The sequence below is a fragment of the Eptatretus burgeri genome, chromosome 8 (assembly GCF_056783735.1).
Source record: "Eptatretus burgeri isolate ZD-2024b chromosome 8, Ebu_testis_v1, whole genome shotgun sequence".
Lineage (NCBI taxonomy): Eukaryota > Metazoa > Chordata > Myxini > Myxiniformes > Myxinidae > Eptatretus > Eptatretus burgeri.
This window is the reverse complement of record NC_140968.1, coordinates 24,864,176-24,876,815: the sequence shown is the minus strand read 5'-3', so window position 1 is coordinate 24,876,815 and position 12,640 is coordinate 24,864,176. Positions and strand designations below refer to the sequence as shown.

Here is a 12,640-nt window from a genome sequence, read left to right as displayed (position 1 = left end):
AACTGATAATTTAAAATAAATATAAATTTGTGCTCAGTTCCTTTTTTATTTATATGTGTTGGGTTCTGAATATATACTGTAAATCAGAAGTCAGACAGAGCACAACATATATTTGGCGGACCTCCACCACCATCCCTCCCAGCACCACATACTATTCCCCCATTCCCCCTACGACCCCTGATCCACCATCACCCACAATCCCAGAGAAAGCAGGCATGGTCAAAGATGCCATGCCTCTGCAGCGGTGAGGTGAGCTCATGATTAAACGAATATGTGGTGTCCTCCTCCGACCCCCCCCCCACCCCACCTCCCACTTAAACCTCATGCTGCTCTTTTCAGCCAAAGCATTCCTTGAAATACTTAAAGCTGAGATGAAACGGAATGTATGTGATTGCAATAAGAGCAGATGACCAAGTCAAATAGAAATCAGTAAGAATGTGCTGTTTATGAAGAAGATTTTTTTTTTTAACGAAACCTTTGATTAATACATACTTTAAGAATCACACAAGTGTGCAAATAACAGCATAATACAGGTTTGATTGATGTTTTTTATTTTTATTTAAAAAAAAAAATTGAAATCACCCTTATAATGTCACTTATAAAAGTGAATTTAAATATGTTTGTTTATTGCTTCAGTATATGCTTCAAAAACTAAAATATTAATGATCCAATTCCAACTAAATTTTGCATGTTGCCTCAGGGCACCCAACTAAATATGGTTTCTGTCATGATAGCATATGTGGGAGAAGGGGTAGAGGGAAGACCCCAATCCTCTCTTTCCAAGATTGCAATATTTGTCTCATATAGCAACACCTGGTGGTATCTGGTATTACAAATCATCTTGTATCAATAAAATTTAAACAACTTAACAATATGCATTACATCTTATGGTAATGTTTAAATCTGAGTGAGAATACTTCGATATTTTGAAAATGTTTCGTATCACTCATTTTAAGTGGAGGTTGAAACCAACGCATCCAACACTGATCCTCGCAGTGAAGCGGAAGTGATTTTTGCTCGCGCCATATATAAGCAGCAAGGTTGGCTGATGAAGATGGGTGGCAGGATGGTATAGAGATATGCACAATCGTCTTTAAGCTGTCTAACCTGGGTTTGACTCTCAGCCCAGCTATAAACTGTCATCTTTGGCTTTCTCAGACAGGGTGTGTACGATCATTAAATGGGTGTCCCATCTGCTGTTGTTAGTTGGTGGACTTTAAAGTTGGTGGACGTTCTCTCTATTAGTTGGTGGACGTTCTCGCTCTGTCACCCTGAGCGAGTGGTTCGTGCAATAACACCCGATTTCCGAGCCGTTTGCTGTATTGACGTGTTTTCTAAATTACTGAGCCAAATTTTTTCCCACCTATCCACACACAGCTGTTTATAAAGATTAATGTTTGTGATCATCTCCCTGAAACGTCTATATAAATGCAACGTTGTTTTTTGGTGAAAGCTACTCAAGGTTTCTGGGTTGTATACAGTAAGTACTGTAGTTGGTAATCACACTGACTCTAACCTACCAATTCCTGAAAAATTGCTGTGTGTGTGTGTGTGTGTGTGTGTGTGTGTGTGTGTGTGTGTGTGTGTGTGTGTGTGTGTGTGTGTGTGTGTGTGTGTGTGTGTGTGTGTGTGTGTGTGTGTGTGTGTGTGTGTGTGTGTGTGTGTGTGTGTGTGTTGTTCATAAAACATAACATTCTCTCTGATAACTCCCCTACCCCCACATCTCTCTGTCTCTGTCTGTCTGTCTGTCTGTCCATGGATATACTGTATCTGGACATTGTTTGTCTCCGGCCAGCTTGGCTCCAGACGCGTCCCGGTGGTGTTTGTCTCTGGACTTCTCCAGACAGGAGTTTATCTCCGGACCGTGTTTATCGTATGAGTGGTAAAAAATGGATTTCAGACATGATTTTGTTTCAAGCTTCACTGCTATTCAATACAGAATCATTTTGATGAGACGGTATGAATCGTAATTAATGCTCCACTGCACGTCTGTTTTCCCTTCCTCTCACCTCACACTGTCTTCCCTTCCCCCACCACCCCTCGCTTTCCTTCCTTCCTTTCTGCTTTCCCCTCCACCTCTTCATTCTCCCCATTCTCTCACCCACCCCCCTCTTTTTCTCCCCCCCCCCCATTAGTATTACCGTCAGTGAAGCGACGGGTGGTATTTGCCAGTCTCACATAAATGTCACATTCGTGAATCTCCACTGTTTTTGTTTTGTTTGTAATTTTTTTTTTTCAATTACTCTTGAAGTATTGTGATGATAAGTGCACTATTGCAGGGTTAATAAGATGGCGTTTTGTTTGTCAGGGCAGGATTTGCTCCGACTGCATGACCAGCTACTCCATCGAGCTACTATAATGTATGAAGGTATCGATCTGAAGTCTGGCAGGTAAACCATTCACCTGTTTGCTTTGCAAACACAAACCATTCTGCTCAGCATCTGCAGGGAACCTTGCTTCAGATACTGGTAGTCCAGCGGAAATGTGAAAAAGCATGTTGTGGCATCAGTATGAATTTTTTTTTGGTTGATTCATAATCTCTGAGCTATCCTGAATCAAAATCAGCCGGGTGCCAGACTCGCACCCTTGAGGAATTTTTTTTAGAGGCGAAAAACAAAATGGCCGGCACCGACTTTCGATAAATTCTGTTTTGGCTATATCTTCACTTCTAATGCACTTACAAACACAATTTTGGTGTCTACTACTATGTTTTCATGATCAAGGAATCTGATAATGATACAATTGAAGGTGTATATATAAGACCTGTCTCATATTTTCAAGATGGCCACCATTTTAATATGAAAAATGGCTATTTTGCAGTTCCACTGATCACTTCGCGTAAGAAATTGAATTTGATGAACCCTCAAATATTAATACTATGTACAATAATAGTCAATGACAGCTGAAGTAACTTACTTGCAATGAATTGATGATTATATTGGAATACGATTTTTACACAAATATATCCGGATACATGTGGATAGTTGACTATGACTTTGGGTTATGTCTTAAAGCAAGTATGTACATGTATATGATTTTGAAATTACCTTTTATTTTTAGGCAAACAAATATTAACTTTGTTGAGGATGCAATGTTCTACATTATTTGATTTGCTATATATACAAGATGTGCGTGCGTGCGTGCGTGCTTGCGTGCGTGCGTGCGTGCGTGCGCGCGTAACGCGAGGCTCCACAGCACAAACCAGCGAACCAATTTCGATGAAACTTTTCCAACATGTGCAGTATTTGTTGGGAATGTGCGCGTTTGAAGTTTGTTGCTAAGCAACCACCCGTTGCTGTGCAGTGGCCGAAAAACCGCGTACAGTATTTTCAATACTTGTCCTTCAGTTTTGAATGTAGAGAAGCGAGACTTCGGAATTAAACACTTCGAGATATTTAGAAAATTTTACTCCAGCCGATTTTTGATTGAGGTTTTATTTTTCAAATGGTAGTCCTTCAAAAATCGGGTGTCTATTCACCGTCATTTTTATGAGGGGCTCAGGAAAGTGGGCGGAGCTTAGGGAAGTGGATGTGGTTGATGAAAAGTGGGAGTGGTGTAGGAAAGTGGGCATGGTGTAGGAAAGCGAGTGTGGCGTAGGAAAGTGGGCGTGGCTTATGGAAAGTGGGCATGGCTTATGAAAAATATTGTGGCTCAGGAGGTGTGGTCAAACAAGAGCATTGAGAGAAGTTTATCAGGTTTTGTGTGTGTGTGTGTGTGTGTGTGTGTGTGTGTGTGTGTGTGTGTGTGTGTGTGTGTGTGTGTGTGTCTGCAACGTGAGGCTCCACAGCACAAACCAGCAAACCGATAATTTATTTATTTACCGAACACGATTCCTCACCCACACACCACCTCCAATTATTTATTTATTTTCTGGAAACTATTCCACGATCCACACACCACCTTTGATTATTTATTTATTTACCAAAAACGATTCTACCACCCACACACCACCTCCAAATATTTATTTACCATTTTGGATTCTCCTCCTGACACACCACCTCCAATTATTTATTTATTTACCGAAAACTATTCCCCAGCCACACACCACCTCCTATTATTAACTTATTTGCCGTAAACGATTCCCCACCCACACACCACCTCCAATTATTTATTTATTTACCGAAAACGATTCCACGAACCACGCACCGCCTCCAATTATTTATTTATTTACCATAAACGATGCCACGACCCACACACCACCTTGTTTATTTATTTATTTACCATAAACTATTCCACGACCCACACACCACCTTTAATTATTCATTTATTTATTTACCGAAAACGATTCCACAACCCACACACTACCTCCAATTATTTATTTATTTACCGTAAACTATTCCCTACCCACACACCACCTCCAATTGTTTATTTATTTACCGTAAACGATTCCACGACCCACACACCACCTTTAATTATGTATTTATTTTGCGAAAATGATTCCCCACCCACACACCACCTTATTTATTTATTTATTTATTTACCGTAAACGATTCCACGATCCACACACCGCCTTTAATTATTTATTTATTTACCGTAAACAATTCCACGACCCACACTCCGCCTCCAATTATTTATTTATGTTCCGTAAACGATTCCACGATCCACACACTACCTTCAATTATTTATTTATTTCCCGAAAACTATTCCACGACCCACACACCACCTCCAATTATTTATTATTTAAAGTGGGCGTGGCTTATGAAAAATATTGTGTGGCTCAGGAGGTGTGGTCAAACAAGAGCATTGAGAAGTTTATCGGGTTTTCCGTGTGCGTGCGTGCGTGCGTGCGCGTGTGCGCAACACAAGGCTCCACAGCACAAACCAGCAAACCAATTATTTTTCAAATGGTACTCCTTCAAAAATAGGGTGTCTATTTACCATCATTTTTTATGAGTGCCAGTTGGCAAAATACGCAATAGGAAAAAATCTTTCCAGGCGGAGGAACAATTGTATGTGAACCAATACGTCTTGGCAATGAATCTTCGTCGGTGGATCGGTCAGAATGAAAAGCATCGTATCCAGCGCTTCGATCCTAACGAAATCGATGAAACTTTTCCAACATGTGCAGTATTTGTTGGGAATGTGCGCATTTGAATTTCGTTGCCTAGCAACCACCCGTTGCTGTGCAGCGGCCGAAAAACCGCATACAGTATTTTCAATACTTGTCCTTCAGTTTTGAATGTAGAGAAACGAGACTTCGGAATTAAACACTTCGAGATATTTAGAAAATTTTACTCGAGCCAATTTTTATTGAGGTTTTATTTTTTAAATGGTAGTCTTTCAAAAATAGGGTGTCTATTTACCGTCATTTTTTATGAGGGCTTAGGAAAGTGGGCGGAGCTTCGGGAAAGTGAACGTGGTTGATGAAAAGTGGGAGTGGTGTAGGAAAGTGGGCGTGGCTTATGTAATGTGGGCGTGGCTTATGGAAAGTGGGCATGGTTTATGAAATATATTGTGTTGCTCAGGAGGTGTGGTCAAACAAGAGCATTGAGAGAAGTTTATCGGTGTGTGTGTGTGTGTGTGTGCATGCGTGCGCGCGCGCGCAACGTGAGGCTCCACAGCACAAACCAGCAAATTGATTATTTTTCAAATGGTAGTCCTTCAAAAATAGGGTGTCTATTTACCGTCATTTTTCATGAGGAGTGCCAGTTGGCAAAATACGCAATAGGAAAAATCTTGCCAGGCAGAGGAACAATTGTATGTGAACCAATACGTCTTGGCAATGAATCTTCGACGGTGGATCGGTCAGGATGAAAAGCATAGTATCCACCGCCTCGATCCTAGCGAATCCCTTGTCGCCTACCGGCTTGTGTTTAATCTTTGTCATCGTTGTCGTGATTAGCAGCTACTGCCCTTGTCTGTTCGTTACAACAGTCTGATCCAGCATTACAACTGCAAAACATCGAACATGACATCTGTGCTGCCACACAACCACACCTCTCGGTGGAACATGGCCGGCTGGTGGAGCATCCACACTTGATCAGCTGCAGAATGGTGACTGGTGCAGCAGACACACATCAGGTGGAAGTGTGGTTGGACACAACGTCGCACCATCCTCACCTTCTTGCTATCCATACTTGATGGGATCCAAGTTCGGAGGGTCTGACTGAGTGGCCGATTTCCATATACTGACTTGTTGAGCCAAAGGCATCATGCGATGGGGGCAACGACTTCAATTTCGGAGCAGATGTATTCTTGGAGTTTGCCATCTTAGACCTCCACAACTGATACCGGTGTGTGGACATATCACCTTCGACTTTGGAACCATAACAGGCAGCATTGAGGGTAGTTGCCTCAGATATCATCTTTTCCTTGTCTGCTTCCAGCTGACCAAGTAAGGTGGGATGATGTCCACCCATTTGTACCTTCAGCGCTGTGGCCTTTCAAATGCCAAACAAATATGACACAGTATCGCATCCGGTCAGAGCATGTACAGCAGGCAGATATTTGGCGATGCTTTTGTGTGTCAGTGCTGTTTGGCGAATGTCTACGTTCGCCCTCCCAGCACACGGACTCTCCATGCTGACATCCACAGTCATCTTTTCCTCGAGGTAGAAATGAATCACAGGACAAAGACTTCTGTATCGTCGCAGACCACTTTGATGTGCGAGTCACCACTGACACCTGACACAATTCTAACTAAGTGATGGATGATGATGACATCTGCTTCTTCATGGTGTGTTTTCAGATCCTGTCTCTGGAGAGTGGAGTTGTTCCATACTTGTACTGGTGTAGGATCTTTTCTGGTGATCAACAGTTTGGTCTGGTTGTCTACAATGTGGGTCATCAGATACTGACAGATCAAATCGATCAGTTGTACTTTGTTGTAGGCTACATTTAGGACCACTGTTTGCGCTGGAAGTGTTGTGTGTAAGTTGCGTTGATGTTTTCGACTTGAATCATGACCTGCGCGACTGGATCTCGTCATTTGTTTCGTGCTGATTTTTGATGTACCTGTCGAAAATCAGATGTATGTCACAACACTCCAGGTGGTATTTGATGGTTCCCATGAAGTTGATCACATAATCCTCAACTGTACCATTTGTGGGCCAATGTGCAGTCCATAACATGGCGCATCCATCGATGACAGCATCTGGAACACCTTGGATTTGACTTGATTGCTCAACTTGAAGTTTCGTCTTCAGGATTGCTTTCGACTGAACCTGCATCGCACCGCTCTCATCAAACAAGGAGGCTGGACAGGGGACAGTTCATAAATGACATCCTTGATATCAATGTCCCTGTATTGTTGGAGACATATGACTCGGGTGTAGATCAATTCGGTATCGTATACTGGCCTTCCATCCAGCTTGATGCTCTTTTTGGTCGAAGTCATCAGGGTCACTTTCTTGGTTAGTGTCTTGTTGAAGCTTGTTAGCCATCCGGATTCAAATTCCGCCATCAGTTGTTGTCCAATCTTGAGAGAATCATCAACGTTTACCTTGTCTGTCTCATGAAACGTAGTAGTAGACACCAAAATTGTGTGTGTAAGTGCATTAGAAGTGAAGATATTGCCCAAAACGGAACTTATCGAAAGTCGGTGGTGGCCATTTTGTTTTTCGCCTCTTAAAAAAATTCCTCAAGGGTGCGAGTCTAGCACCCGGCTGATTCTGATTCAGGATAGCTCAGAGATGATGAATCAACCAAAAAACTTCATAATGACGCTAAAGCACACTTTGCCCTGAAATGGCTGTTTGGCATCAAGACTATGGTGTCTTCATGCTTTGAACACCAATTTAGATCTTTCTCTCCTTTATGTTTGTTTTGAGTTGGGGTAATACTGTTGTGATGCCGGGTCTCGGTGGCGAGCACGACCGCTAGAGGGAGCAGTAGTCGACTCCACCGAACACCTGGAATTTAGGTCGTACCTTTCAGATAAATCCGAAAGGTCATGGGTCCCTTATCAGACCGAAGATCGCTAAAGGTCGACCACGTGGGATAGGGTCAATTGCCAATTTCAATGTACCTAAATACCCACGTTGTCCAAACTACCGGGGAAATTCACCCTCAGCAGGATCTGCGCGATCCGGACCGTTACCGAGCCGGATCCGAGTCATACCCCGAGCGGAGAGTACCAGTACCCTGCCGGCCGATTGCACGATTACGGCAGCAATGAGGCCTCCTAATTCCCCGTTTGCAGCGCGGCAAACCAATGATAGAAATGACAAAGAACGGGCTGGTACATTCAACAAAAGGGATATTTACTTATCACAATAATCGGGGAGGGGAACACAGAGCAGAGTTATCACGAATAAGCAATGTACAAAAAAAAGGACAAGGCACTTAACGATTCCACTTGACAAGACAGGCCCGCACACAGACACGCACACCCAAAGAAAAGAAATGGACCCCGCTGAGTTTTTATTCGGCTCTCCAGCCGAGGAGGATAGTTCGGCTGGGAGTCAGAACGGCTGGCTCCCTGTCCGCGAGCACGTGACTCGACGTCCACACCTTCCTGGAGCTCCAGTCGCCAAAAGCAAGGACCAGGGGAGCCGAACCCAGAGGAGGCGAGACGAGGTGGTCTCCCTTGATGAGATGGTCGACCGCTCGCTGTAATGCGCCAGACGAGACACCTCTGAAGCGCGGGATGCAGTCCGCCGCAGACCCAGACAGAAGCACTCTTGTCGACAACCACTCATTGGCTTTGGATGCCAGGTTGGAAATGTCTGAATTGAAATGTCTTTTCCCACAAGAAATGTCTCGCACATGATGACCGGCTGCTTGACAAACGCCATGATCTCTGTCTCTCCACGCTGGTCCCGACCACTGCACTCTTCCTCCTTAGGAGGGAAGGCCTTCTTCTCCTGGCCACTCGCCTCCTGATTGGTCGGACCCATCGCGCGATTCATTGGCCGTCTCCCATTGGACAGGCCCACGGTAGGCGGGGCAACTTCCACCCTTCTGGGTGGAGTCCCGATTGGAGGCGTTTGTATCTCCGCCTACCTCCTCACCTCCGACCACGTGTGTAATGGTGTTGAGTGGGGGACGGGGCGGATGAGAGCCCGCTCCTTGCCGATTGGCCAAAGAGGGACGCCATGCCCATGTTAAACTCCGCCCACGCACGCGCTCGCTCGCCGGCGAGCAAAGAGCGCAGACAATGCCGAAAGCAGAGAGTTGTTGCGGGATCGTTGGTTGGGACGTAAAATCCTAACTATAAAATAACTCCGCAGCGCACGTACAATTAATTCCCATTAGACAAGGGACGGGACCCGAACTAGAAACGCATACTCGCCGGTATAACTGATCTATAAGGACTCTGGCTGTTGTGTGCTCATGGCTGCCAGATTCGTAACAATACTAGGGATTTATTGCTGCAACGTGTTACCTCCATTGCACCAATAAATCCCAAGTATTACCCCAACTCGTAATTTTTGAGTGGTTTGGCCTGGAGGCGAGCGGACAGACAAGCAAACGAACAAACGAAAAATCACGCTTGGAGCGACACTTGGCAAATCAGCACAAAGTAGAATGGCACTTAGTCGAGTGCATCCCTCTGCCAGGTGGTACAGTTCATGTTTTGTATCCCACTGATGGGCTGGATCTGAACCAAAATCTAATCCGCCTCTTGTCGCCTTACCAACTCATCCACCTTATTTTGTCAAAACATGTCCACAACTTTTCTGTATGTATATGTATGTATGTATGTATGTACGTACACACACACACACACACACACACACACACACACACACACACACACACACACACACACACACACACACACACACACACACACACCAGATGCACCTTCTGACTGTTATCGTGAGCATCGCCGCAGATTATGTCTCACATGGTAAAACCGCATCATCCGCACAGTAAAACCATTCGTCTGCCACCCAGACGATTGTTCCTGCTAGTGCAAACAATTCAACCAGAAGGCACGTGATTTGATCGGTGGGAAAATCGAAACGTGGAGTGTGACGAGCACTCTGCCGATCCCCATTGGACACAGTCCACACCAAAGCGTCGCCTCCAACACAGAGGCCGAGGCCTCGTGATTTTACCAGAGACAAAGATTATATGATCATCATCAGTTAAACATCAGACTTAGCCACCGATCCAGATTTCTGGCTAATCTGCCCTCATCAGGTTGGCACACTGATAAATATCTAACCAATGGTGACCGCATTCATTGTTTATATATCAAACGCACTTCCTGACTGTGATGGTGAGCATTTCCGCGGATTATGTCTCACACAGGAAAACCACATAATCCGCACAGAATAACCATCCATCTGCCACCCAGACGATTGTTCCTGCGAATGCAAACCGTTCAACCAGAAGGCACGTGATTTGTTCGGCGGGAAAATCGAAATATGTGGAGTGTGATGAGCACTCCGCTGATCCCCATGCGACACAGTCCACACCAAAGCGTTGCCTCCAACACAGTACTCAGCTACCGGACCAGTTTCATCGCTTATTGGCGAATCATCTGCGATAGCGCTGAGGCGGTGTGTCGCATTGGGATTCTCATGTGTGCACTATGTGTGAACATCTTTATAGTTGTGGAGGAACTCTGGGAAGGGTTCAAAACAGCAAATCACTGCCCTTGCGTAGGCCTTCTTGAGTTGCTTTATGCAGCTTCTTTGGCTAGAAGATTGTGGGAGGTGTCGTTTATTTATATAATCCGAACCACCTGAGTTGAGTTGATGAGTTGAGAGCTGATTGGCTATTCCCTCCATTCACAGGTGAGAGATGTGGGTGGGTCTTTATTTAAATATTGACTGATTTTGATGTTTGCACGTTGTACATGCTTGGGAGCCTCATTGGTATGCATTGCTGCCTGTGCTATCGCTGATGATTTGCCAATAAGCGATGAAACTGGTCCGGTAGCTGAGGGTGTGTCGCATTGGGATTGGATTCTCATGTGTGTACTGTGTGTGAACGTCTTTATAGTTGTGGAGGAACTCTGGGAAGGGTTCGAAACAGCCAAGCGTTTGCCTTATGTAGGCCTTCTTGGGTTGCTTTATGCAGCTTCTTCGGCTGGAGGAGTGTGGGAGGTGACAGTTATTTATATTGTTACGAATCTACGCCCGCCCGGCGTGCGAGTGACCGCGTTAACTAATAACGGCCGCTCGCCCACCGAACGGACAATTCAGTCGTAACTTTCTGGAACAACGCCAGAAACCAGTCACGGGTGGGTTTTTAATCCCACCACGGCCCAGTCCGTATTCCACCCGCGCGAAATAGGGTCAATCGCCGAATATCGATATACCTAAGTTCCCGCGCGGGTTACCTATCAAGGGACCGTACCTCGGCGAAGGCCTGCTTGGACACGAACCGCTTAAGCGGTCCGTTCCGTTCTGGGATAACCGAGCGGGTATTATCGCCAGACCTCGCCGGACCCGATTGTATTTATCGGTATTCAAAAACCAACTAGTATTCCGAAAAACAATACAGCGATTCAATGGGGGAAAACGACACGATGAACGGGGTACATTTAAATAAGCACATCTGTTTTACAGCACACGTATACAGTCAAGCAACAAATAGGTGAAATGGACAAGACACGGGCAAGGTAAAAACACTACAACCGACTATAAGCAATTATCAATGGGGTCACTTACACAGTTTTACTTCGCAAGACACGGCGCCACAACATTCGTTCAAAGAAAAGTAGGAAAAACCCCATCAAAGGCAATGGGGTCAGACTGGACCTCTTGGGTCTTTATGGCGTGGGACATGGCAGACCGAACGAGTCCCACGAGACCGTTGCAGGTTACCTGCACCCTCGTGGTCACTGGCTTGGGCGACCCGCGATGCTCCTTCCCCACGGCGGCTAGCGTAGCCACGGTTGAGCCCAGGCCCTGTTCAGCGGCCGGCGAGCTCTCTCCGGCCCTCTCCACACGACCGCGCGGTTTGCGTGACACAGCAGGGCTGCGCTTCCCGCCCGCGATCTTTCGTGATGCCCGGACCTCTGCCGACTGGCTGCTCCCAGCTCCCCACTCGGATACTAGCCCTGATCTTCACTCAGCTCCGGCAGAAGCAGCCCAGGTCCTTCCGCGGCATCCAGCGGCCGCGACAACTCCAGCAACCACACAGAGAGAGAGAGACAGAGAGACAGAGAGACAGAGAGACAGAGAGACAGAGAGACAGAGAGACAGAGAGACAGAGAGACAGAGAGACAGAGAGACAGAGGCAGAGGCAGAGAACGAACACGCTCCGTGCGTCCTTTTTATTACCCACGCTCCGCCCTCCACTCTCGCCCCGCCCTCCTTCCAGAACATGCGGGAATCTTCCAGAGCATGCAGGAACCTTCCCGAACGAAGCCTTTTCCGGCCAAATCGGGGGCGCCCCCTCGCTGCTGTGGTTGTCTTCTTCCACACGCCGGGTGGAATTCACCTTGGTGACGCCATTCGTCCGGGGGAGGGGGGGACGGGGGCTGCCTGCTTTCGCTCGACGAAGGCCAGGCCTCTAGCAACCGTGTGCCGAGGTGGAAACGCGGTGGTGTGGTTATGAGGGTTCGGGTTAAGGTGATCAGGATGGCGTGGTTTGTTGAGAGGCACGTGTGGTTGTGGTGGTGGAATGACGGTGGGTCTGAAGCAGTTGTTTGAGAGCAATGTTGGTGGTGGTGGTCCCAAAATAACGATAGTGAAAGAAAAACGGCTATCTCAAAGATCACAACCCTGTGACATGAATA

General features: G+C 46.0%; 1 protein-coding gene across 4 annotated transcripts in view; it reads left to right on the top strand.

The window, feature by feature from the left end:
• The window catches only part of TTF1 (transcription termination factor 1), a 57,254-nt gene that overhangs the window by 12,401 nt on the left and 32,213 nt on the right, over nt 1–12,640 (top strand). For all 4 annotated transcript variants that reach the window (XM_085891203.1, XM_085891202.1, XM_085891201.1 and 1 more), the window contains one exon: nt 2,309–2,390. In XM_085891203.1, the coding sequence (XP_085747329.1) occupies nt 2,309–2,390 (82 nt within the window). The remainder of the gene's footprint in view (nt 1–2,308; nt 2,391–12,640) is intronic.